At 31.6% G+C, this 27930-nt stretch overlaps 1 protein-coding gene across 5 annotated transcripts in view; it reads left to right on the forward strand.

Moving 5' to 3' along the window:
* LOC115711203 (uncharacterized) overlaps window positions 1–19033 on the forward strand; it is a 70531-nt gene extending 51498 nt beyond the window's left edge. Inside the window, exons 1-16 of one of the 5 annotated variants that reach the window (XM_061111161.1) lie at window positions 13548–13740; window positions 13863–14095; window positions 14864–14970; window positions 15077–15379; window positions 15492–15512; window positions 15594–15893; window positions 16230–16327; window positions 16419–16527; window positions 16637–17191; window positions 17288–17587; window positions 17680–17700; window positions 17782–17989; window positions 18074–18155; window positions 18240–18348; window positions 18447–18566; window positions 18652–19033. In XM_061111161.1, coding sequence (XP_060967144.1) covers window positions 14011–14095; window positions 14864–14970; window positions 15077–15379; window positions 15492–15512; window positions 15594–15893; window positions 16230–16327; window positions 16419–16527; window positions 16637–17191; window positions 17288–17587; window positions 17680–17700; window positions 17782–17989; window positions 18074–18155; window positions 18240–18348; window positions 18447–18566; window positions 18652–18876 — 2643 coding nt within the window. In that variant the 5' untranslated portion in view covers window positions 13548–13740; window positions 13863–14010 and the 3' untranslated portion in view covers window positions 18877–19033. Of the gene's footprint in view, window positions 1–13547; window positions 13741–13862; window positions 14096–14863; window positions 14971–15076; window positions 15380–15491; window positions 15513–15593; window positions 15894–16229; window positions 16328–16418; window positions 16528–16636; window positions 17192–17287; window positions 17588–17679; window positions 17701–17781; window positions 17990–18073; window positions 18156–18239; window positions 18349–18446; window positions 18567–18651 lie in introns of those variants that run through there. The other 4 variants (XM_061111164.1, XM_061111162.1, XM_061111163.1 and 1 more) reach the window with 4 other exon arrangements.
* The last annotated feature ends 8897 nt before the right edge of the window (window positions 19034–27930 follow it).

The raw sequence follows: 27930 nt of genomic DNA on the forward strand, positions 1-27930 counted from the left end.
TGTATAATTGTATATAAATATAAACAAACTTGCTTATGTGATGCTCTAACTTCCTTAGAGTAAAAATTGATTCAGTAGACACTTCTGAGACTAAAACCTTTGAACATGTTACACATACGAGCTTTTCATGAACAATCAATGTAGCACTAAGATCTTTTTTACTAGGGGAATTTGAATTTTTTTTTTTTTTGAGAAATTTTACATTTGATGCCAATTTTAAAGATGCTTAATCTCCTACAATTGCGATACATATATATAAAAACTACATATATAGAAGATGAAAAGAGAAAAGTAATTAGTAAATTAAGAAAAACAGTAGCTTCATCATCACTGTCATGGTTTGAGATGGAGGAGACGTCAAAGTCGATGGTGAATGACACAAATTCCATAGATGGGTTTTGAATAATAATGACACAATTTTTTTTTTTACAATAATTGTTTATTTTTTGGTAATTTTTTTTTTTTTACTTTTAATAAGTTTATAATACATAAATAACAATAAAAAATTATTATTATAACAATATAAAGTCAATACTAATATTCTTTGAAGTCAACACTACTGGAGACATTTGACTTTGCCAGGAACTTGTCAACCAAGCGAATGCCAATATTATAGCCCCTACAATTCAACAAAACAAGTAAGTGTTAGGCCTCCTATCCGCTTCACATACTTAGGGGATTACATTTGTATTGCTCGTCAAGTGAATTGAGGGACCTTTCTTGTAATTGTGAGTGGTAGGAAATGTTTATTATGGTTGTTAGTGTGAGAGTGTGACTCATGCATGTATATTGAGATTTCTCTCAGCATCAAGGTCCGAAACCACTATCCTTTTCTGTTATCGCTTTCCCTTTCGAGAAATATAATGTAAAACCATGGCTGAAATGGCTTAGTTTACCTATTGCTCTACTGCTTTAATTTTTTTCTACTGGTACTGAATTTTGTTCTTAGGAAGATTGGATCATAACATTTGGTATCAAAGTTGTTCGATCTTGGTGAACGCCGAATACCAAGAGTACCACTCAAGATAAAATGAATCAAATGAAAATCTAAATGAAAGAAAAAGGAAAACGGTATCATAACTAGATACGAATCACAAACCAAAAAGGGGACAGGGTAAAATTGGTTGACGCTACGGACTTAATTGGAAAGAGCAACTTATCACTCGCGAGCATGGGTTGTGTGTTATCACGGAAAAGCTGAATTTAATTCTTCGAGGTCAGGACGCAGATTGCTATGAAGATGATGGATGGACCCCAAAGTCCAGCCAACAAGAGCTCATGTGGTGCGCTAGCTGTTAGGCTAAATTTTAGTCGAAGTTTCAGGTCGCTTTAGGGTAGTTTTCGATCTTTGTTTTTAGTTTTAGGATTGTTTTACGCTTGATTCTCTTTGTTTCAGGTCCCTGGATGTTTAAAAGAAGTTCTCAAAGGAATAGAGTGGACAAAAGATGAAAAAGTTCAGAAAAAATATCAAGCTCTCTTTTCTGGTGAAGCCCGTCGCGACGGGGAATAAGCTTCGCCGCGACAGGACTTGGCAGAAAGTTTTCCAAGTCGAGAATGTTCCAGTCGTCGCGACTAGAGAACTCTGTGGTCGGGACGAAGCCTTCCTGACGAGCTCATGGGCAGTTTCATAATATCACAAATTTTAAAGAGAAAACTTGGCTCATTTAAAAGGAGAGCTCGTGATTTTTTATCATTATTCAGAACTGGAGCCCTAAAAATAAAGGGGAGGACTTCAAGAGCGGCTTGTGGCGACCCAAATCGATTGCTTCAACCAGTTCTTTTCTTCTCTCTTAATTTTTCTATGTTATTTTCTATTTCAATTGTAATTATGGATTTAAATATGGAGATTATGAACTAAACTCCTATTTGGGGAGATGATGATTGTTGATTGACATTATTTGTGATTAATGATAATTGTTATTTCTCATTTCTTGATTGTGTATTTATCTATATTTGTGCTTAATTCCATGTTTGAGATTGATCACCTTAAGCATGCTTAATGATCTCAATTCAAAATCTAAAAAGTGAGTTTTGAGAATGCTAAAATTGGATAAACTAGATTTTGATGTGAAACGAAAGTATTTGCATAACCTTAGTGACATTGAGATTATTGCTTAATGCTGATTGTATATTTATATATTAATCTAATTCAGAGATGATTAGATAACATGTGATTTAAGGTCTAAAAGATCTGAAAAGAGTTAGATTAATTTTTATAATCTGTCATTCACCTTAAGAAAGAGAATAATAATTAGAATTAATCATTGGGTAATTAAATCAACAGAATTCTTTTCCCTAATTTTTCATCCTTGATTAAATATTTTTATTGCGTAAGTTTATTTTCTTGTTATTCTTTATTTTTATTTTCATCAAATTTATCGATTACAAAATAAAAATATAAGTATGATTTAGTGGTATTCAGTTCAATTTCATGTGGGATCGACCTCACCTGTGTGAGTACTACTTGATTATGTGCACTTGCGTAGTTATTCATAATTTTTCGTAACACTAGCATCACACAATTATGCTCTAGTGGTGGAAATCAAGGAGGAGATGGAGGGAGACGCAATGAATTCAAAGCTCAAAAAATCAAGTTACATGGGTTCACTAGACAAGACCTAAACAATTGGATATATAGAGTGGGTCGATACTATAAGCTTCAACGTCTAACAACGGAATAATAGCTTGAAGCTGCGGTGTTGTGTCCGTAGTGCCCACCCCTTTTGTTTTGTTGGGAAAAAATGAGGCATGAAATTTGCTCTTGGGATCTCTATTACTCAAGCATTTATTACCTACTCACCAAGGCTCTATTTACGACCGATTCATAGGGCTACAACAAATGTCAATTGTCCAAGAATATAGGAAGCAGTTCAAGGCAATAACGTCTTCATTAGGAGCAATGGATGAGACCAAGCTCGAATCGACTTTCATTAAGGGCTACCCTGGAATTACAAGCCCCCTTGTAGATTTCAGAGCCGAAAAATTTGGAGACTACAATGGTAGAGACGATTGCAGCTAACCATGCACACACTAGGGCTTATTGTACTAGGTCAAACAAAGCCCCAATCCCAGCTCATACTAATAGCCCTCTTAATGGGTTGATTCAATTTAATGGGCCTCCAACAATGATGATTTCATCATCCTCGCACGACTCTACCTGAGGTTATCGAAGACTCAAAAATGCTAAGATTCAAAAGAAAAAGGCATGAGAATTTGCTTTAAGTGTGATGGTACTTGGGCTTGCATGCACCGATGTACGACACTGAAGCTTCAAGTGATAGAGATTTACAGAGAGACACGGGAGCTGGAAGATAATTCAACCATCGAAGAGGCTTCGAGAATTTTGATTGAGGAAGTGGCAAAGGCAGGCACGCATGGCAGAAGTCTCGTTCAACTCAATGGTAGGGTTTACATCCCATAGGAATATGAAATTATTGTGAAGCATAAATTAATGATTGATAGTAAAGCTACCCATAATTTCATTCAACTAAAATTGTTTCAAAATTAGCTATTGGTGGTTTCAACTAAGGTTTATGAGGCGATAATGGGCACTGAGCAAGTTGTTCATGGGGTAGGATTCTACAAAGTCATTCCCCTAACACTACAAGAATTATTGATGATTTCCTTCGCCTACCCATGGAAAATACCTCTATAGTACTCCAAGTATAGTGATTGGACACTCTTGGGGGCGGCTATCCCCATTAGGAGTGTAATATGATATTGAATGTTGGTGGGAAATCTAACACTAAAGGGTGATCTGTCCCGACATAACACTTAAGTCGATGATTACTCTTCAACACAAAGAAGAAGGGGTTTGGGTCGAGTTGGGCAATGCCAAAGTGTCTTCGGAAGATAATGCAATAAACCACTCACTAGCTGGCTTGTTACAAAAGCACTATTCAAGAATTGGGAGGTATTCTGGGCCATCATAAGTTTGTGGGATGTTATGAGAGTATTGCCTGTCCCCTTATTAATCAAGTGAAGAAGGATCAGTTTTGTTGCTCCACAATGGCCACAAAAGCTTTTTGCCAATTGTGAGTACTATACCTTTTTTAGCTCTTCCAAAATTGTCTGAAGCTTTTATGGTTGAGATGGATGCCTCGGGACATTGTTTAGGCATTTTCCTCATGCAAGAGGCCCGATCGACCACCTATTTCTTCTAAGTATTGAAGCCTTGGGCACTTAAGTCCATCTATGAGAAAGAATTGGTGACAACCGATTTTGCTGTCCTTAAGTGGCATCCATAGTTGGTGAAATTTTGTGGTGAAAATGAATAAAAAGAGTCTGAAGTACCTTCTTGCACAACGAACTCTCACTATGAAGAAATAAGACATGGGTAATTGAGTTGCTGGGATTTGACTTTGAGATCCATTATCGGCCTATTGGGGGTAATCGTGTTGCTGATGCTCTATCTTATATGCCCTGGTGGAGTGTACCGTGCTTACTACCACATCTTGGCTAGATTGGAGTGTTATGTCACAAGAAATTAGCTAAGAAAACTTTTATCCAAATACTCGCTAATTTGAAGCAAGGTAATAGTGTTAAAGGGTTCTCTTTCGAGCATGATAAGTCGCTCTATAAAGTCAAGATAATTGCAATGTTGTAGGTGATGATTGCATATCTATTATGAGTGGATCCCGAAATGTGTCAGCCACAGATATAACCTGTGGACCTGGTCACGGAATCAGATAAATAATATAGTTGTTATTTACTTAATTATAATTTTTTTTTTGTTTCATAGTATAGTAATTGTGATTAATTTACTTTGATAACTGAAGTATTGGAAGTTTGAGAGCTGGGCATGCAGAAGCCCATGTTTTTGATATATTCGTTCGTAGAGATAAGTTTTACGAAACCACCAATGGATTTCGAATTAAGACTTGGCAGGTGCGTATACATATAAGTGAAACCAGTTGTGTGTGTATTTTGTATATGTACCTATCTTTCTATAATAACATCAAAAACAAACAAACACTCAAATCTTATGATTTTTATGTAAACAATAATACAGAGAGATGTAAAGGAGATGCAAGGAATATTAAATTCCAAGATATAGAAATGCACAATGTGCAGAATCTAATTATTATCGATCAAAATTATTGTGATCATCGTAGATTAGACTGCAAACAAGAGGTGCCTAATAAACAGCATAGTTGGTGTGAATATATATATTTATAGGAATGTGCCACTCCAATTGTCATAATGTTGAACTGCAGTGAGAGTCATGGATGTGAAAGAATAGTATTACAAGATATCGAACTACAACTACAAGCTTTGTGCACTCATATTGGACATGCTACTCTTTGTGTATTAATCATTAATTTCATTTATTTATTAGTTAATATCTTAGTTTTTTTATTAAGCAGATGATCACTTTTAAATAATGTGAATTTACTACATAAACTTTGCATTTTTCCCGTGTGGGACTATATAACTCATACACTTTACTTCTTATTTTTGTAAAATTTCACAAAATTCTAATAGTAAATGATCACTTTCAACTAATGTGTCATGTGTCATATTTTACTGCATAAACTTTGAATTTTTCCCACCAGAAGGAATTCACATTATTGTATAATTCTATAGAAATATAAACAAACTTGCTTGTGTGATTTTACATATACGAGTTCCTCGTGAACAATCAAAGTAACACCAAGATTCTTGTTAACTGAGGAATTTAAGAAAATGTTTTTGAGAAATTCTACATTTGATGCCAATTTTAAAGATGCTTAATCTCCGCAACTGTAATTTATATATATAAATATATATATATATATATATATATATAAACTACATATATATAGAAAGATGAAAAGAGAAAAGTAATTAGTAAATTAAGAATATCAATAGCGCTTTACTTTTCCAGTCATGGATACAAGCAAGATGGGCTTCATCATGATCTCTAAAAAGGTGAATGAGGCAAATTTCATGGGTGGACGAACGATCTCTGAAGAGGAATCTTGAAATGAATTGTTGATTTGGGATTTTTAACTGAACTATCTCCATCTCCATCTTCTTCTTCTGTCCAACCTCAAAAACACTTTCATACAGTAGTTGTTCACCTGATTTGGGTCTAGGCCCCATTAATTAATTAGACATGTGTAACGCCCCGATTTCCCGAGACGTCACACTAGCTAGTCCGTTTAAAACCATTTAAGATAAAGACAATAAAAGACTTCTTTAATGAAAAATAACTAAGCATGAGATCTCATTATTTTTAAAACAAAATATTTATTTATTCATAACCTTAAAATATAAAGCTTTACAAAAACTATTTGAATCATAATCTTAAATGAAATATTTTTAAACCAAAACATCGTGACAATCCCCTAACATGTAATCCACGCCTCGAGCTCGCCACCCTCACTATATAGTTTTGCCTTCACCTGCACACAGAGTACCCGTGAGCTAACGCCCAGTAAGAAGAGCTATGTAGGACATAACCCCCCCCCCCCCCAAACCAGATAACATAGTCATAAGTATAACAATATCACAACATCAAATCAATTCATACCATACTTGCATACATATACCAACATATCATATCACATACTATTCTCAAATACAATATAACATCACATCACAATGTAATCTTAATGCATGTTATACTCACACACATAACACATAGTATCTTATCGCACATTGTCCTCACATAAGATAACCTACTCCCACTCATGTTGATCAGACATGAAGTGTAACTTTCCCTGCCTTGTGCTGTTCTCACACTCGGCATCCAATAGGGCAATCCCTTATCACAAGTTGTACTCACCCATGATAGGATAACCTACAAGTAAACCCATACAAGCAGCCAAAAATATATCCTGCAGTGCTATGCTCACACCAGCAGCAGAAAACCTATCCTATAAGTGCTATCCTCACACAAACAGTCAAAAGCCTTATCACTATCACACACTAATAACATTAGCATAAAACAACAATCTACCATAGAATAAAACATGTAAATACAAACCCATAATACAGTTGTATGTTTCAACATACACCACATGCCTGAGATGTCCACTCTTCTTACCTCAGTTGTTAAGAACACCTTCTTGCTACTCCAAGCACCTCAATAAATTTTCTTGTTGAGGACAAGATCCTCAAATCCCACTGCTTAAGACTTGTTATCTCGTCACTACTACCTATAACAACACATGGTTCAAGGCCCTAACATTAAAATTCGTACTCTTACAGTACAGCAGAAAGATCACTATTTTTGACCAACAAATATACTAATTCAGTGAAAGTTGTCTTCATAAAAATTATAGAAAATTTCATTATCTTTCCAATGATATAAAGATCATTAAAAATGGATTAAAACTGAGGGAGTTATGATTGTTTTATTGAAACTATTTCTGAGAAAGAATATGGAGTAAAGAACATGAATGGTTCAGAACTAGAAGATAACATCTTCATCAAAGTTTTAGGAAATTAAATTCCCTTTCCAATGATACCAAAATCTTTGAAATTGGAATTATATTCAAAGAGATATTACAATTTTACCAAAACAGTTTTGCATGAACAAGATTCAAGAAATGAATCACATGATATTGAATAAAACTAACTTTTTGACATAGTATGACTTCGAATTAACAAAAAGTTTCTTCATAAAACTTATGGGAAATCGAATAAGCTTTCCAACGATATAAAAATCTCTAAAAACGGATCAATATAAAGAGAGATATCATCACTTTACTGAAACTTGTTTTTCTGAAAATGAAAAAATATAATAGATCCGAACCCTAGATAACATTTAGCATTATTGAGCAAGAAAATATTTCATACCTCTTCACATATTTCTATTCGATGTCTCAAGCCCGCAAGCCTTGATTATAAATCCAAAACTTTAAGAATGGAGGTAGAAAATAAGAAGAATTGTGGAAGGTTTGAGAGGAGCAAACATGAAAAAGAATGAGGCTTTACTAATTGGTTTGGAGAGGAAAAATAAAACTATGATAGTTTAGGGTTTGATAAAAAGATTATGAGATATCGTATTCTGATAGGTTTAGGTTAACTAAAAATAATAATATATATATAATAAAATGCTAAAATATTATTAAATCAACAAATATCTAAATTTTTAAATTTTAAAAGTAAGCCCTTTATTTCGTAACTTTAGGCTCAGTTTTCACCTAGAAAAATTCCGAATTATGATATAACTATTTCTACAAAATTTATAGATCTTTGAATTATTTTTCCAACGGCACTGGAATCACCTCAATCGGAGCTCTAAAACTCTAGATATGATCATTTTAGTAAAACAGTTTTTAATCCTGCGAATTTATCAAAACCTACGAATTTTTGTGACATTAATTATATTATAATGTTATTTAATGCACTCATACAATAAATTAAACCAACTAAAAAATCTATAAAACTCTAATAGACTTTCATATTGGGCTTTAATTGAGTAATTATCCTAATTCGTAAAAATACCATAATTTTACCTTGACACTTAGTATAATTTCAACTATATTTAGAAATCTATCAATTCTATTTTAAGCAATAGTCTCTATTCACTATTAGTAGAAATAAATAAATACTTATTCTCACACAAGTTGTATATTAAATAAATTTAAAATATATGTATATTTTTACGGGGTATTACAACATGTTAAAATATTAACATATTTCAACAATTATTTTGTATTTTTTAAAATCAAATTCAAAATTTTGAAAAAAAAAATATAAATTTTTCAATGTAACTCATACAAGTTACAAAATTCCACGATCCATACGAATTTAAATATAAGAGAGTTTAGTAGTGACGTTGAGATTCTTTATGGAGAACATATAATAGAGTAATACTATCATAATCCACTACTCACAACTTCGAAGGTGTCTCATCTAAATTTTCTGTGTTTTATATCAAGCTCTTCTGGTGTAGTGTAGTTCATATCACATGTGTTGGAGCTTTATTTCATTATGAACTTTTCAATTTCCCTTTCCATTCTCCGTTTCACATGGTATTTATTACTATTAGGAATGAGTTTCTTTGTCTTCTGGCTTCTTTGCCAAGGTTTGTCCACTTACCAAGTGTTCTGTTCTGACCCTTCAATACTTATAGGCCTGGATTTTTATTTCTATGTTTTGTAGATTTCTTTTATTATCCTATCTTAGTATCATGAAAAGAAAATTAACTGAGTTTTTGTGATTCTGTTTCTTATTATTGTCTCAGCAAATGCCTGGGTTGTGTCTTTGTCCAGTGGGAGTCAAGGTCCTCTGATTTCAAGGGTGTTGCATTGCAGCTACATTAATGTCTAATCTTTATACATATATATGTCTTCTTTGTTTGATATCATGTATTCTTGTTCATTTTGCAGCTGTTGTCCAATCTCATTTTCAGGTCTTTTTTTTCTTCTCTCTTTTATGATTAACCTCACTGGACTCATTTTCATTTCAATTGATTTGTACACATTTTAATCAATTATACTTCTCTGCTTCTTTCATCAGATATCAACAGGAAGATGCCCATAATGAAAGAAATTGGAGTTCATTTCAACTGTAGTCACTATTCAGACACTTTTGAACCTGGAGTACTCTTTAACTAGTGAACAAAAGATTGGAGATTCAGATACTAAGAAAGAGATTGCAATGGTGAAACTTTTATGTTAGATCAGGCCCCATCACTTGCTGTCTTCCATGCATGATTTAACACAACTAAGTCTTCACTGGATTTTGCTGGAAAATGAAAACCCGATTCAAAATAGAGTAGAGATGAGAATGTTGAAGTGGGTCTGAATCTAAAATCGATTTTCGATTTAGGTCTAAACTGATTTAGGGATTCATTCATTTCAGACGTTTAGAAATTAAGACCTTTAGAGATTACAGTCTAAACCGGGTCAGATCACGCCCGCTCTAACATAAAAATTAACGGGTCGGAGTATATTATCTTTTTCTTTTCTTTTGAGTATATTAGCTTTTTCTTTTAATTAGGTTAACCAGATTTTTTTGTTCTCTATTTGTTTTTAAAGTATAGGCTCATTATCTTTTTATTATTATTATTATTTTTTTTATATTTTAAGATTATCTAAAAAAAATTAATACATAACTTATATTAAATCAAAAAGATGATTTTCAATAAAAAAAAAAAAACGTGACATAATTTATTTAAAAATAAAGTGACATAATTACATTTGTATTATAAATTTTTAAATCATAATAATACATATACTTAAATGTAAATTAAAATAATTCTAGTAGAATTAGTATTCTCTTTTTTCTTTTCTATAAATACACGAGATTACATAATTAAATTACATTTATTCTCATCAACTTCTATACTACATATTAACAAAAAACTATCACGAGTTCATTAAGCACTGTACTGCATACTACTTTCGTTAGCATTCTTATAGTTTTCTCCTTTACCGCACTTTGTACCCAAATAACAATAAATCTATCATTAATTATACTTATGATAGCTAGGTATAATTTTACTTGTGAAATATCTACTTATTTTACTTTATATATTTTTACATAGGCTTTTACGAGAGCATGCATGTTCTACAAGAGGAAATGTAGTTTTAGTGGTTCGAATAATGGATTATATTATTTTTAGTTGAGAGTTTATTAAAAGTAAGAGCCTATATGTTTAGCATTAAAAGTGAAATTCTTTAGTGGTGCTGATTATAAATTCATAATTCACTACTCACCACTTAAATGAGGAGAATATTTAGGTATCTCATCTCAATTTTCTGTGTGGGATATATTTCATATCAATCTACCTTTGGGGCAAAACTTCAAGGATTTGAATTTGTAAGTAAGTCCAACCTTGGTTTAGTAAAATTGCCAAGAAAACTTGTAAACTAAATGCTATATTGAATGTGTAATAATACAATAATGTAGGATAAGCATATAGGCTATTAAAATTCATGTATTAATTTTGAACATGTATAAGAATTTTATTTTATTATGAACTTTTCAATCATGTTGGTCACATAGATTGAGGTATGGTTTTTTCTTTTTTTCACATTTGTTGTGATAGTTTGTACTCGCAAGTGCAAGTATCGTTTACAAGTAATAGACTCACCAAGAGTGAGGTCAATCCTACGAGGATTGTAATTAAGTACGTTAAAATTAAACTTTTACTTCTATTTGGTTAAATAAAAATTAAGAATAGGTTAAAACTAGAAAATAATAAAACCAGTGAAAGGAGAAACAATTTAAAGAAATTAACCGTTAATAAAATTAAGGTTTCGATTTCAATTGTATCTATTGTATATGACTTAATATATTCTTATAAGTCAAGTACCAAATTCACAAATATTAACTTTGTTATCAATATATTTCCCAATAAATTTACTAATGTTTATTGTCCAAGAATTCACATTATTGTATAATTGTATATAAATATAAACAAACCTGCTTATGTGATGCTAAAACTTCCTTGGTGTAAAAATTGGTTCAGTAGACACATCATCTAGCCTTTTCTGGGACTAAAACTTAACCTTTGAACATGTTACATATACGAGTTTTTCATGAACAATCAATGTAGCACCAAGATCTTTTTTACCCGGGAAATTTGAGTAATTTTTTTTTGAGGAATTCTACAATATTTGATGCCAATTTTAAAGACGCTTAGAGCATGTTTGGTATTGTTTTCTGTTTCTTGTTTTCAAAAAATTATTTTTAAAAATGAGAACAAAAAATAGTTTTTGAAGTTTTTAAAAACAAGTCATGTTTGGTTAGTGTTTTTTAAAAACAATATTAACTAAAAGAATTGGTTTTTAAAACAGAGAACAACATTTTGTTGTTTTCAAAATTCTTGTTTTTTGTAACTTTGTTTTTTGAAAACTGTTTTAAAAAAATAAGGTCAAACAAGCCAAATTGTTTTCAAAAATAATTTTTTGTTTTTAAAAACAAAAAACAGTTTTTTTGTTATTTATATTAATTTTAATACGTAAAGTATATAAAATTAAAAAGACATATTATTCTGACAAAAAAAGACATATATTATATATTTAAAGGAATATATATATATATATATGGAACACTTCTTAATGGGTAATATCCATTGATGGAAACAAAAAAAATTAATAAAGTAATAATCTAATAATCTAATAACTTTTTAAATATAAATTAAATATAGATAAGTTATGGTAATAAGTTTTTTTGCACATATTTTGTAATTAATTTAAATAATGTATACAAAATTGTAAAATGGCCTTAACTTAATATATACTAATTAAATAGAAGAATAGATATGATGCAGTTTAAGATTCGAATATGAGATTTCTTTCTAGCTATATTTTTCCAAGTTCTTATTGATATGTTTCTCTAAATTGTTCTTCATATAATTCTATAATTTCTTATTTATTGGCTTCATCTTGTGCATATTATTCATTTTTTTAAAATTTTTTTTTTTAAGAAAAGTTAATATTATTCAAATGTTTGTAAATGTGAAATTAAAAAAAAATGATAAAAAAAAAAGTAATTACATACTTAATAGATAAAATGTAAGAGTACTCACAATAGTTTGAAGTTTTAAAAATTTTAAAGAATTGTACTAAAAAACACGTTAGTAAATGTTCTTTTTTTATATATTTTTTTTCTTAAAAAAAATTTACTATTCATGCTTTATATTTATAGAATCTTATTTATTAATCTAAACATATATTTTATTATTTGGTTTGAGTTTTAATATTTATTTTTATGAGGATATGTGTATATATTAATATTATATATTTAAAATAAATAAAATATATTAAAATTAAAAAAAAAAATTGGTAATGTATTTTAAGGAAACTGGTATGTGGTATAATGTAGAATAATAATAAAAAAAAATTTAGTAACTCTATTTTAAAAATAGAATAGAGAAGTTACACTACAAGAATGATTAGTTTTACATGCGCTTTACAATTGATGCGCCCGCAAAAGAATAGCAAAAAAAGGTGGTGTTCCATACTGTGTTAAACCAATTAAAATTTGACATATCAATTAATTTTTTATTTATAAAAAAATTATAATTTTTTATTTATAAAAAAATTAAATCTATAATAAAATTAACAAAAATAGTTAATATATTTAATATAATTTAGATTAGTTGATATGTCAAATTTCAATATGTTTAACACAGTATGAGACACTAATTTTTAAAAAGAATCTTGATTCGCAGCTGATCTATACAAGTTTCAAAAATAACGCAGACACTTTTAAATCGTCTATAAATGTGTAAACACTTTCACGGACAGGCTTTTTGATAGAAATGAGAAGGAGGAAATTAGACTCTATACTCTTTTTATATTGTCTTTTTTTATTTTTATCCTATTTTTTAAAGTCTATTAATTTTGCCTCTTTTTTTAAACACTTTACCGATTTACCCCTGTCACCTCAATATACTCTCCATGTGACTCCCTTATGTCAGAGTATTTTGGGTAGAACACATATAAAAAAAAAGTATATTTCAATTAAATATAAAATTAAAGGTAAATTTAGTTAATTGATTGATAAAAAAGAGGCATTTTTCAACTTACCCCTATTCAATACTTAGAAATTTTTTAGCCCAGCCCAGTTACTCTTTTATTTCAATACTTAGAAATTTTTCAGCCCAGCCCAGTTACTATTTTCATCTCAATTCAATTTTGATTACAATGGAGATAACCCTAGCCTTCGACGTTGTTTTCGCAGCTACCTCTCCGTCGACATCTCCGTTGTTGTTGGTTCTAGTTCTTCGCCGTTGTGGAGTGTCTTCATCGCCATTTTCGCTCCCTCCATTGGTTCTCTCCTCTTGTATCTGAGGTAATATTACACTCTTACATTTTCCCTTCCCCTAGATTTTGTGTTATTTCTCTAATTTTTCGATCAAATTTTCTATGGCTGATTTTGTCTTCTTTCTCTAATCTTCGTTTCTTGATCCGGAGTCGCTGCTACCTCTCCGAAACCTATCCCTGTCGTTATCCGAATTCCTGTCAGAAGCTGAAGCTGAAGTAGAGAAGTTGTGGCGGAGGAGGTGGGAAAAAGGTTGTTGTATTGTTGTGTGGCGGTGATGAGAGTGTGGGGTATAGGACGATGGCGGAAGAAGAAACCACCGGCGACTGTGACTGTGCGTGGCAGAGACGATCTGCTCAATCTGATGAAAATCAACTTCACCCCAGTTAAGTGTCACATTATTATATATATATATATATATTTAAATATGATTTTATTTATATATATATGCTGACTCAAAATTTTTGTCAACTATAAATAAAATTTTTGATAATGTTCAATTGACTTATTTTGAAATATAATTAATACTTATATTTAGAGAATAAACTTCACCAGGAGTGTTCTAAGTTAAGTGAATTATCTTTTTTTATTATTAAGTAAATTATCTTTTTTTTTTCCTTAGAAAAGGCTAATTATCTTTTTCTTTTCTTTTGACGAGGACATTATTATTAGATTTTTGTAATGTTTTTTTTATTAGGTTAACGAGATGATTTTTTTTTTAAGATTTGAAATTTCAGTATACACGTTCTTTTATTTTTAATTATTATAATTTTAATACGTAAAGTATATAAAATTTAAAATTAAAAAGGCATGACAAAAAAAGACATATATTATATATTTAAAGGAAAAGATATATATAGTTAAATATAAATTAAATATAGATAAGTTATTGTAAATCGTAATAGGATTATATAATTTAAATACAAAGAGATAATTAGTATTCTAAATCCTAATAAGATTATATTCTAAATCCTAATAGGATTATATTCAAAATCATAATAGGATTACAGTATTCTCTTTCCTATAAATACACATAATATTTACATTAATCCACTTCAAAACGAATTCAATACCTTTTAATCTAGAATAATAAAAACCATGACTTCATTGCTGCATATAATCTCTGTTCTAATCGTGCTCTCCTTCTCTTCAGTACCATTTTGCTTAGGTAGAACTACTACCTCAACAACTACTTATGTAGTTGAAAATTTTAACCCAAACAATAATAAGTCTGTTATAAACTACACTTATGATACTCAGGTACGATTACCATTTTGATATAATAAACAACTTTTATACTTATATTATTATTATTATCATTAGTCTTTGTGTTGAATATGTACTCATTATACTTATATTTACGTAGGCTTTTACTAGGGCATGGCAGAAAGCATGCTCTACCAAAGGAAGAGTAATTTTGGTGGTTCCAAAAGAGAAAAAGTATCACCTCAAGCCTATAAAATTCGGTGGTCCATGCCAATTCGAGCAACTTAATTTTGAAATTCTTGGAACAATAGTTGCATCTAATGAGCAATCAGATTATGGTGAATATGGTAGTCGATGGCTCATTTTTGACAATGTCAAAAATTTACTAGTCCAAGGTGGTGGTACCTTAGATGGCTATGGTGATATATGGTGGAACAAACCATGCAAAATGAACAAATCTCAAGTAAGTAATCACTTATTATATTATTACCATCAAATTTTTTTTTAGAGTAATATATATTTTTCTTTCTAATATTAAAACGTAACTAACTTTTTCTTTCTTAAATATTTTTCAGCTGTGTAAACAAGCGCCAACGGTAAGTATTTGCACCTAATTACATCTATTTTTTTGTTTTGTATTTATATTAATTTTATTAATATAATTAAATATTTTACAGGCTATAACTTTTCATAATTGTGAGAATTTGGTAGTGAGAAACTTAAAAGTACGAAATGCACAACAAACACATATATCATTTAATCATTGTAGAAACGTTAAAGCTTCACATCTAACAATAAGTGCATCAGAAAATAGTCCCAGTACTAATGGAATATATGTTTCACATACTGAAGATATTAACATCTCACATTCTGTTATTGGAACTGGTCAGTATACATTTTTATTTATATTATTATTATTAAATTTAATTTTATTATTTATTTTTATTGCGATTCAGTTTAAATATGAGAAAAACTATGGTACTTACTAATATTAAACATTTTAAAAAGATTTAGAAACAATTTTTTTAATCTCTATTTATTTTTTTGAAAAAAATGCATTTTAAAATATATTTTTAACAATTTAAACCTTTTTAATTAAAAATAAATAAAATAACGTAAACCAGCTCAAAACTCTTTCCTTTATTTCTTCTTAACGTTTATCTCTCCTGCATATATAAAACCAAATGTTGGAAAGAGTATATTGTATTTTTCACTAATCTTATTATATATTTAAGAAGAAACACATATTAATAAAAGAAAATTAATACAATATTAATCAATTTTTTATTTTCCAAACAATATAGATGTCACTAATTATAAATTCTTCAGGTGCGGACTGCATCTCAATTAAGAGTGGAACTAAAAAAGTAAGAGCTTCAGATATAACTTGTGGACCAGGTTATGGGATAAGGTAATAAATACAAAATAATATATATTTATATAATTATGTTTATTTGACTTTAATAATTTGATGACTAACATTAATAACTTATATTGTAAAGCATTGGAGACTTGGGTTCGGGAAACTCTGAAGCTCATGTTACAGACGTGATTGTAGATAGAGCTAATTTTTATGAAACTAAATTTGGAGTTAGAATAAAAACTGTTCAGGTAATTAATATTATATATATTTATATACACAATTAATTATCAATATTAGAACATATATATTATATCATACTATAAAGTGATTTTGATGTTGTTTAACTAATAATTGCAGGGTGGTTCAGGAAGTGCAAGCAATATCAGATTTAAAAATATTCAAATGAATAATGTTGAGAACCCCATTGTAATAGAACAAAACTACTGTGACCAAAGTAAAAAGCTTTGCAAACAACAGGGCTCATCATCATCGGCAGTTCAAGTTAGTAAAGTGTCTTTTGAAAACATTAAGGGTACAAGTGTAACCAAAGAAGCTATTAAATTGGACTGCAGTGAGAGTTTTCCTTGCAAAGACATTAAAATGGAAAATGTTCACTTCACATACTATAAAAACCAAGGCCATACCAAAGCTGTGTGCCAAAATGTCGAATTCACTCGTTTTAGAGATATTATTCCAAGCTGTGATTCTGATACCATTGACCACCGAAAGCCTCAGCCACAGACACAGCCAAAGCCTCAACTGAAGCCTCAACCTCAACCGCCTCAGCCTAAGCCTCAGCCTAAGCCTAAGCCTCGATCTCAACCAAAGCCAAGGCCTGTGCCAGTTCAAAAACGAGGAGTTATTAATGTTGATGATTTTGGAGCAAAAGGAAGGGGCCAAGATGACACGATGGTATGTATATGTTCAAACTAAAGTAGTATAACATTATTGACAAAATGTTTCAAAGTTTGAAAAGACCTGTTGTTGTTGTTGTTGTTGTTGTTGCAGGCATTTGAGAAGGCATGGCAGAAGGCTTGTTCATCTAATGTTCCTATTGTACTAGTGGTGCCTTCTCAAAACACCTATCTTGTTAAGCCAATTGTGTTCCGCGGTCCATGCAAATCCAAAGTTACAGTTCAGATTGATGGGACTATAGAAGCACCCTCCGATCCATCAGACTACAATGGACACGAAAGCAACTGGCTTATGTTTGAAAATATTAATGATTTAGTAGTCCAAGGTGGTGGAACCATTAACGGTAATGGAAATTCTTGGTGGAAGCTCTCCTGCAACATTGATACATCACTCGTAAGTACTACTCAATAATATATATATATGCTTATATACTCCACACACATATATACTAATCATGTTTTGTTTTTTTCTTTGTTGATTTTCAGCCATGCAAGCCAGCACCAACCGTAAGTTCATTAACACCATTGCCTTTTTTCTTATGTATAATAATTAGAGTTCGATTAATATTGTTATTTTGTTGACAACAGGGTTTAACTTTTTCAAATTGTAACAACTTGGTGGTGAGAGATTTACATGTAAAAGACTGCCAACAAATGCAAGTCATGTTTGTGAATTGCAACACAGTCATGGCTTTCAATCTCACAGTCACTGCACCAGGCGATAGTCCCAACACTGATGGAATCCATGTAACACGTTGTGAGAACGTGGACATCTCTAACTCTGTCATTGGAACAGGTATACATACATACACTCACTACATATATATAATGAAAGTTAAATTCATATATTTATTTCTAATTAATGTGTGCAATGTTGTAGGTGATGATTGCATATCTATTGTGAGTGGATCCCGAAATGTTACAGCCACAGACATAACCTGTGGACCTGGTCACGGAATCAGGTAAATAATATAGTTGTTATGTACTCATAATTTGTTTTGTTTCATAGTATGGTAAATGTGATTAATTTACTGTGATAATTGCAGTATTGGAAGTTTGGGAGCTGGACATGCAGAAGCTCATGTTTCTGATATATTCGTCCGCAGAGCTAAATTTTACGAAACCACTAATGGAGTTCGAATTAAAACTTGGCAGGTGCGTATACATATAAGTGAAACTAATTGTGTGTGTATATGTACCTATCTTTCTATAATAACATAAAAAACAAACAATAATTTTTAACACTAATGCAGGGAGGTAGAGGAGATGCAAGGAATATTAAATTCCAAGACATAGAGATGCATAATGTGCAGAACCCAATCATAATCGATCAAAATTATTGTGATCGCCGTAGAATGGTCTGCAAACAAGAGGTGCGTAATAAACAACATAGTAAGTTTGTGACATATATATTTGATCTTAATTTTAATAAATGTGTATTTTTGTGAATATATATAGGAATCTACGGTTCAAGTGAGTGATGTGTTGTACCAAAACATTAAAGGTACAAGTGCCACTCAAGTTGCCATAATGTTCGATTGTAGTCAGAGTCATGAATGTGAAAATATTATATTACAAGATGTCGAGCTACAACTACCCCAACATAGAGCACATGCTGAAGCTTTGTGCAACAATGTGGACCTCACTCATATTGGACGTGTTACTCCTCTGTGTCCAAATTAGGATTATTAGTCATTAATTTTATTTTTTTATTCGTTTGTATCTTAGTTTTCATTTGGTTCTTTATTTTTGAACACATGATCGAACTAATACCAAAATGAACTTGTGTAACTATTTTTTGTTAAATGTTAATATCAGTTATGATCCCTAAACTATAAAATCATCATATTTAATGATTACTTTCAAATAATGTATCATATTTTACTGTATAAACTTTGGATTATTTTTTCAGAAAGAATTCACATTATTGTATAATTGTATATAAATATAAACAAACTTGCTTATGTGATGCTCTAACTTCCTTAGAGTAAAAATTGATTCAGTAGACACTTCTGAGACTAAAACCTTTGAACATGTTACACATACGAGCTTTTCATGAACAATCAATGTAGCACTAAGATCTTTTTTACTTGGAGAATTTGAATTTTTTTTTTTTTTTGAGACATTTTACATTTGATGCCAATTTTAAAGATGCTTAATCTCCTACAATTGCGATATATATATATATATATATACTAGATGAGAGTTACGTGGCGAGCCACGTAAATATTAGTTTTATATAAGTTTTAGTGGTTTTTGTTTAAGAATCCAGTAACTGAGCAACGGCAATAATAATGGTAGATAGATCTATTTAAGTTTTTCATATTTGTAAAGATTATAAATCTAAACTTTTAATTTTCTTGATTTGAGATTTTGAATTGTTCTGATTTATTTGTTTATGAATTTATTGAAATACTTGAATATTTATTGGTTTTGATTTTGAATTGTTCTGATGTATTCATACTTGAATATTTATATTAATGAAATTAGTCTGTAGCTTTATGGATTTAGAAAAAAAAAAGATATTTTTTAATATAGAGTTTAAGTTTTATATTGATGATTATTAATGAAATTAGTTTGTAACTTTATGTTTCTAGAAAAAAAAAATGTATTATTTTATATGGTTTGTTAGAGAGATATGTGGCTAAGATGATTTTTTTTTTAATTTAAAAAAAGATTGTTTAATTTTTTGATTTTTTTTTTATTTAAAAAAAGATTGTTTAATTTTTTGGATTTAATTATTGGGTTTATTTGTTAACGGGAGATCAAACCTATTAACATCGTTAAATTTAACAGAATATTCTTTTATTTTTAAGGTATATTCTGTTAAACCAAGAAATGTCGTTAGATAGACACTTTTAATATATAAAGATATATAAACTACATATATAGAAGATGAAAAGAGAAAAGTAATTAGTAAATTAAGAAAAACAGTAGCTTCATCATCACAGTCATGGTTTGAGATGGAGGAGACGTTAGAGTCGATGGTGAATGACACAAATTCCATAGATGGGTTTTGAATAATAATGACGCAAATTTTTTTTTTACAATAATTGTTTATTTTTTGGTAATTTTTTATTACTTTTAATAAATTTATAATACATAAATAACAATAAAAAATTATTATTATAACAATATAAAATTCTTTGAAGTCAACACAACTGGAGACATTTGACTTTGCCAGGCCAGGCGAATGCCAATATTATAGCCCCTACAATTCAACAAAACAAGTAAGTGTTAGGCCTCCTATCCGCTTCACATACTTAGGGGATTACATTTATATTGCTCGTCAGGTGAATTGAGGGACCTTTCTTGTAATTGTGAGTGGTAGGAAAGGTTTATTATGGCTGTTAGTGTGAGAGTGTGACTCATGCATGTATATTGAGATTTCTCTCAACATCAAGGTCCGAAACCACTATCCTTTTCTGTTATTGCTTTCCCTTTCGAGAAATATAATGTAAAACCATGGCTGAAATGGCTTAGTTTACCTACTGCTCTACTCAGGCCCGGTCCTGGGCATAGGCGGGCTAGGCCTGTGCCTAAGGCGCACCCAGCCCAGGGGCCCAAAATTTATTTTTTCCTCTTTTAAAATTATACATTTTTTTTTACTGATTTTGAAAAATACCACATTTTTTCTAACATAAGGGCCCAATTTTTTTTTTCTCTCTGGCCCACTTTGTTTCAGGGCCGGCCGTGGCTTTACTGCTTTAATTTTTTTCTACTGGTACTGAATTCTGTTCTTAGGAAGATTGGATCATAACATTTGGTATCAAAGTTGTTCGATCTTGGTGAACGCCGAATACCAGGAGTACCACTCAAGATAAAATGAATCAAATGAAAATCTAAATGAAAGAAAAAGGAAAACAGTATCATAACTAGATACGAATCACAAACCAAAAAGGGGATAGGGTGAAATTGGTTGACGCTACGGACTTAATTGGAAAGAGCAACTTATCACTCGCGAGCATGGGTTGTGTGTTATCACGGAAAAGCTGAATTTAATTCTTCGAGGCCAGGACGCAGATTGCTATGAAGATGATGGATGGACCCCAAAGTCCAGCCAACAAGAGCTCATGTGGTGCGCTAGCTGTTAGGCTAAATTTTAGTCGAAGTTTCAGGTCGCTTTAGGGTAGTTTTCGATCTTCATTTTTAGTTTTAGGACTGTTTTACACTTGATTCTCTTTGTTTCAGGCCCCTGGATGTTTAAAAGAAGTTCTCAAAGGAATAGAGTGGACAAAAGATGAAAAAGTTCAGAAAAAAAATATCAAGCTCTCTTTTCTGGTGAAGCCCGTCGCGACAGGGAATAAGCTTCGCCGCGACAGGACTTGGCAGAAAGTTTTCCAAGTCGAGAATGCTCCAGTCGTCGCGACTAGAGAACTTTGTGGTCGGGACGAAGCCTTCCTGACAAGCTCATGGGCAGTTTCATAATATTACAAATTTTAAAGAGAAAACTTGGCTCATTTAAAAGGAGAGCTCGTGATTTTTTATCATTATTCAGAATTGGAGCCCTAAAAATAAAGGGGAGTACTTCAAGAGCGGCTTGTGGCGACCCAAATCGATTGCTTCAACCAGTTCTTTTCTTCTCTCTTTATTTTTCTATGTTATTTTCTATTTCAATTGTAATTATGGATTTAAATATGGAGATTATGAACTAAACTCCTATTTGGGAAGATGATGATTGTTGATTGAAATTATTTGTGATTAATGATAATTGTTATTTCTCATTTCTTGATTGTGTATTTATCTATATTCGTGCTTAATTCCATGTTTGAGATTGATCACCTTAAGCATGCTTAATGATCCCAATTCAAAATCTAAAAAGTGAGTTTTGGGAATGCTAAAATTGGATAAACTAGATTTTGATGTGAAACGAAAGTATTTGCATAACCTTAGTGACATTGAGATTATTGCTTAATGCTGATTATATATTTATATATTAATCTAATTCAGAGATGATTAGATAACATGTGATTTAAGGTCTAAAAGATCTGAAAAGAGTTAGATTAATTTTTATAATCTGTCTTTCACCTTAAGAAAGAGAATATTAATTAGAATTAATCATTGGGTAATTAAATCAACAGAATTCTTTTTCCTAATTTTTCATCCTTGATTAAATATTTTTATTGCGTAAGTTTATTTTCTTGTTATTCTTTATTTTTATTTTCATCAAATTTATCGATTACAAAATAAAAATATAAGTATGATTTAGTGGTATTCAGTTCAATTTCATGTGGGATCGACCTCACCTGTGTGAGTACTACTTGATTACGTGCACTTACGTAGTTATTCATAATTTTTCGTAACACTAGCATCACACAATTATGCTCTAGTGGTGGAAATCAGGGAGGAGATGGAGGGAGACACAATGAATTCAAAGCTCAAAAAATCAAGTTACATGGGTTCACTAGACTAGACATAAACAATTGGATATATAGAGCGGGTCGATACTATAAGTTTCAACGTCTAACAACGGAATAATAGCTTGAAGCTGCAGTGTTGTGTTCGTAGTGCCCACCCCTTTTGTTTTGTTGGGAAAAAATGAGGCATGAAATTTGCTCTTGGGATCTCTATTACTCAAGCATTTATTACCTACTCACCAAGGCTCTATTTACGACCGATTCATAGGGCTACAACAAATGTCAATTGTCCAAGAATATAGGAAGCAGTTCAAGGCAATAACGTCTTCATTAGGAGCAATGGATGAGACCAAGCTCGAATCGACTTTCATTAAGGGCTACCCTGGAATTACAAGCCCCCTTGTAGATTTCAGAGCCGAAAAATTTGGAGACTACAATGGCAGAGACGATTGCAGCTAACCATGCACACACTAGGGCTTATTGTACTAGGTCAAACAAAGCCCCAAGCCCAGCTCATAATAATAGCCCTCTTAATGGGTTGATTCAATTTAATGGGCCTCCAACAATGATGATTTCATCCTCCTCGCACGACTCTACCTGAGGTTATCGAAGACTCAAAAATGCTAAGATTCAAAAGAAAAAGGCATGAGAATTTGCTTTAAGTGTGATGGTACTTGGGCTTGCATGCACCGATGTACGACACTGAAGCTTCAAGTGATAGAGATTTACAGAGAGACACGGGAGCTGGAAGATAATTCAACCATCGAAGAGGCTTCGAGAATTTTGATTGAGGAAGTGGCAAAGGCAGGCACGCAAGGCAGAAGTCTCGTTCAACTGAATGGTGGGGCTTACATCCCCTAGGAATATGAAATTATTGTGAAGCATAAATTAATGATTGATAGTAAAGCTACCCATAATTTCATTCAACTAAAATTGTTTCAAAATTAGCTATTGGTGGTTTCAACTAAGGTTTATGAGGCAAAAATGGGCACTGAGCAAGTTGTTCATGGGGTAGGATTCTACAAAGTCATTCCCCTAACACTACAAGAGTTGGAAATTATTGATGATTTCCTTCCCCTACCCATGGAAAATACCTCTATAGTACTCCAAGTATAGTGATTGGACACTCTTGGGGGCGGCTATCCCCATTAGGAGTGTAATATGATATTGAATGTTGGTGGGAAATCTAACACTAAAGGGTGATCTGTCCTGGCATAACACTTAAGTCGATGATTACTCTTCAACACAAAGAAGAAGGGGTTTGGGTCGAGTTGGGCAATGCCAAAGTGTCTTCGGAAGATAATGCAATAAACCACTCACTAGTTGGCTTGTTACAAAAGCACTATTCAAGAATTGGGAGGTTTTCTGGGCCATCATAAGTTTGTGGGATGTTATGAGAGTATTGCCTGTCCCCTTATTAATCAAGTGAAGAAGGATCAGTTTTGTTGCTCCACAATGGCCACAAAAGCTTTTTGCCAATTGCGAGTACTATACCTTTTTTAGCTCTTCCCAAATTTTCTGAAGCTTTTATGGTTGAGATGGATGCCTCGGGACATGGTTTAAGCATTTTCCTCATGCAAGAGGCCCGATCGACCACCTATTTCTTCTAAGTATTGAAGCCTTGGGCACTTAAGTCCATCTATGAGAAAGAATTGGTGACAACTGATTTTGTTGTCCTTAAGTGGCATCCATAGTTGGTGAAATTTTGTGGTGAAAATGAATTAAAAGAGTCTGAAGTACCTTCTTGCACAACGAACTCTCACTATGAAGAAATAAGACATGGGTAATTGAGTTGCTGGGATTTGACTTTGAGATCCTGTAATAACCAAAATATTTACAATTTTTCTATAGTACATAGTTTTAGTAATCTCGTTGTGGAGATAGAGGAGTGCTTAGAATTTTTGCTTTCTCATTAAATAGTATTTTACTAAGTTCTAAGAAATTATGTCATTTTAGAGTTTTATAGATCATTATGGGCTTTAGGTGTAGTCTATTTTGATCGTGACTTAGAACAAATATAATTTATTTGGACCGCATTATAGGGCACGATAATTGAGTGGTCAAGGTGAATAATGACTCGTTACATAAATACCAATCATAGACAAATATTTATTTTGAAATTTAATAATCTATTAGTTATATGTTCAAGTAATGGACACTTGAATGATATATGGGAACCATTAGTTATACGTAGTAATATTGTTGCTAACTAAGTATTATGAATATATGTGTTATGGAGATAATTTAAATTTTAATAATTAGCATTAAGATAATGGATCTAGCAAATAAAGTAGTTAGAGAAATTAGCAAATAGATTAGGATAGTTGTTCCAATATATACTTTTTTTGAGAATTTAAAATTTATAAGTAAAGTAAATGAAGATAAGAATAAATATAGTTGTGAGAGTAATCAAGCTATAGGTTTGACCTAAGCTCTTGGGATAAATGAAGGCCAACATGGCCAAACACTAGTAATGGGTCAAGATTATCTACACACATAACTTAGTATAGTGAGGTATTGTATTGATATTAGTAGTAGTCACTTGTAGAATAGGCCCTGATCGTGTGGCACTTAAATAAAGGATTTATTTACAAATAAATATACTTTATTTCATACTAGTTAAGAGAGAGAATTCAAAATATAAAGTTAGTGATGAGAGAATGATAGGAAGGCTACGTGGCAACCTTAGAGAATTAACCTCAAAGAATCAACAAAGAGATATAGTTTGTTATTGTTTGTTTGACTCAAAGGAGAGTCTTTCTCAGTAGGTTTGTGGTTGGGTAGTGAGGTACAGTTACTTATTTGAATTCTTTTAAAATTAACCTTAATTAATTGAAGAGCCACGCCCTGACTGAAAAATAGGGTGTGTGGTTAGTGTCTAAGGTTATAAATAGAGGGTTCCTCTCATCATTTCTCACTCACATCCAACACTAAAGATACTTCCTAGCTCTCTTGACCAGCACCCCACAGTCATCATCTAGTATTATATTTTCATCACCACCACCATTGTTATCATCCAAGCTCTATCTAATCTCTATCCTTCATACCCCATAGTTGAACCTTGAGTTCTATTCTAATATATACAACAATCACTTCCCATACCACCTTATATCACCATACATTACCATCAACTTGTAACCATATTCTTTAGTTGAGACGTGGGTGTAGAAACCGTTGTTACTACGATTGCCTTTTTTAAATCTTGTTGACTAATATCATCACCATTGCCATCATTATTCCATTTTCTTTCATTGGTCATCATAGGGTAATTGTAAGTTGTTAAATCCGAACTCCAGTCTTATTTTTCTTAAGGTTATATATAACGTCGTTATTCTTATATGTTAAGGTGCAAACTTTAATTTTTCTTTATGTGATACTATGATCACAATTCTAGTGGGTTGCACATGGTGGCTGAAACATAAGGAAGGAGTTGCAAGATTTTGAGCTCTAAAATATTTCTCATATACTTGCCTATATTTCTCTTTGAGAACTAAGGACTTCGTGAGTGAAGCATGCAATAATTCTCAGTGTCACTCCTGAAATCAAAGTTAGAATCTCCACATTCGAGGTAAGGAAATTAAGTAGAAAAACATAAGTTTTCTGTATGTAATAACATTCATAGGAAGAGTGGGAATAGTAAAAGAGAAGTTAACTAAGGTCTTCTGCCTGACTCTTTATTGTTTGTTATTTAATGTACTGTATAATATATATTTAAATAATATGTTTATAAAATTCATGTTATTTATGTATGTTTACAGTATTAGAGCATGGCCATTGCTAAAGGTATATATTTAAATAATATGTTTATAAGATTCATGTTATTTAAGTATGTATGTAAATAGTGTGTTTATAAGATTCACATTATTTAACCTAGTTATGTTGTTTGGATAATGGACGGTACAATGGATTCGCATTATTTAAACAATGATATGATTATGGTATGTTTATGATATGATTATGGTATGAATATGATAGGATTATGATATTGTTATGATATGATTATTATGTAGTTATGATATAAATATGATATGGCTATGGTATGATTATAATATGATTATGATATGGTTAGGATATAATTATGATACGCTATTTAAATAATGTATAGTAGTTAAACATTATTTAAATTAGATTTATTGTAGATTATGTGACATGGTTTAACCGAGAAGATAATGGTTAAATACTTGACTGTTGGGTCTATATGGTAGATAGGGGGGCATCTAGTAGTGGGTACGATTTTACTGAACCCAGCCCTCCGCCATTTAGTCTAATAGTTCGAGTTTATTTGCCAAAGTCGAACTCCGGCATAACCATTATTATGTGACTTAGCTTAGAAACTAGTGATTAGTTAATAGTGATAAGTTTAAGCTTATATGTATTGCTATGTGTCTAAATATGTGCATCTAAGTTTTAGTTATATATTTTTCTTTTATTCTATATGACTACGTGACAAGCATTTCCTTACTGAGTTTAGTAGCTCACCCTTATCAAACTTACCATGTGCAGATTAAGGTTCTAAAACTTAGAGAGCCGGTGGCAAGTGAGACCTTGGAGGCTTGTGTGTGAACTCGCTGAGGACCATATAACTGAGGGTGGTCTAGGGCACGCTCCATTATTTTAATTAGTGTTATTAAATTAATGTCGCAGTTATTTTTATTTATTAATTATTATGTCTTTTAAGTCCAAACTGAGCTCAAATATGAAATATTTTATGTTTATAAATAAAAGCGACATTACAGTTTTTTCCGCATTTTAACGCTTGTAACTAAATTAGTAAGTTACGAAAAAGTCAGGGCGTTACAGTTTGGTATCAGAGCCACAGTTATATTGGTCCCGAACGTTCTCACGAGTTACACATATGGGCTAAAAAGGTTCCACTCGCTACCAAGTAAATATCATTTTTGCATGATTCTATTTTATGTGCATTTTAGTAATTTCAAAAGTTCTTTTTATTTTCAGAACCCTAGAACCAACTAAGCACCAACATCATGAGACCAGAGCATGTAGAGCCCATTGTTAGGCATATTAAAGCCTTAAAGAGAATCCCCAAGACCCCACCCATGCTGGAAGAAAACAAGGTCTTTGATAGAATTAACAAAATACATGAGGGTATGGATAAGATAATAGATCGTTGGAATTGTTTATTGAAGTCACATGAGAAGTACATAGCCTTGATGCACGCTCTCAACATGCCACAAGTCCAACATAGTCTAAGAGCAAATTGGGAACATCTAGGGTATGACGGGGTAGATGAGGCCGAAAGATATGACCTACTCATGATCAACTTAGTGGATCAATATCAAATTACCGACACCATTTATCACCCTGATGGCTCTAAAGAAGAAATATATCATCGACCCAATAATGTTGTTAGGTCTGAATT

This window comes from Cannabis sativa, chromosome 3 (assembly GCF_029168945.1).
Source record: "Cannabis sativa cultivar Pink pepper isolate KNU-18-1 chromosome 3, ASM2916894v1, whole genome shotgun sequence".
Classification (NCBI taxonomy): domain Eukaryota; kingdom Viridiplantae; phylum Streptophyta; class Magnoliopsida; order Rosales; family Cannabaceae; genus Cannabis; species Cannabis sativa.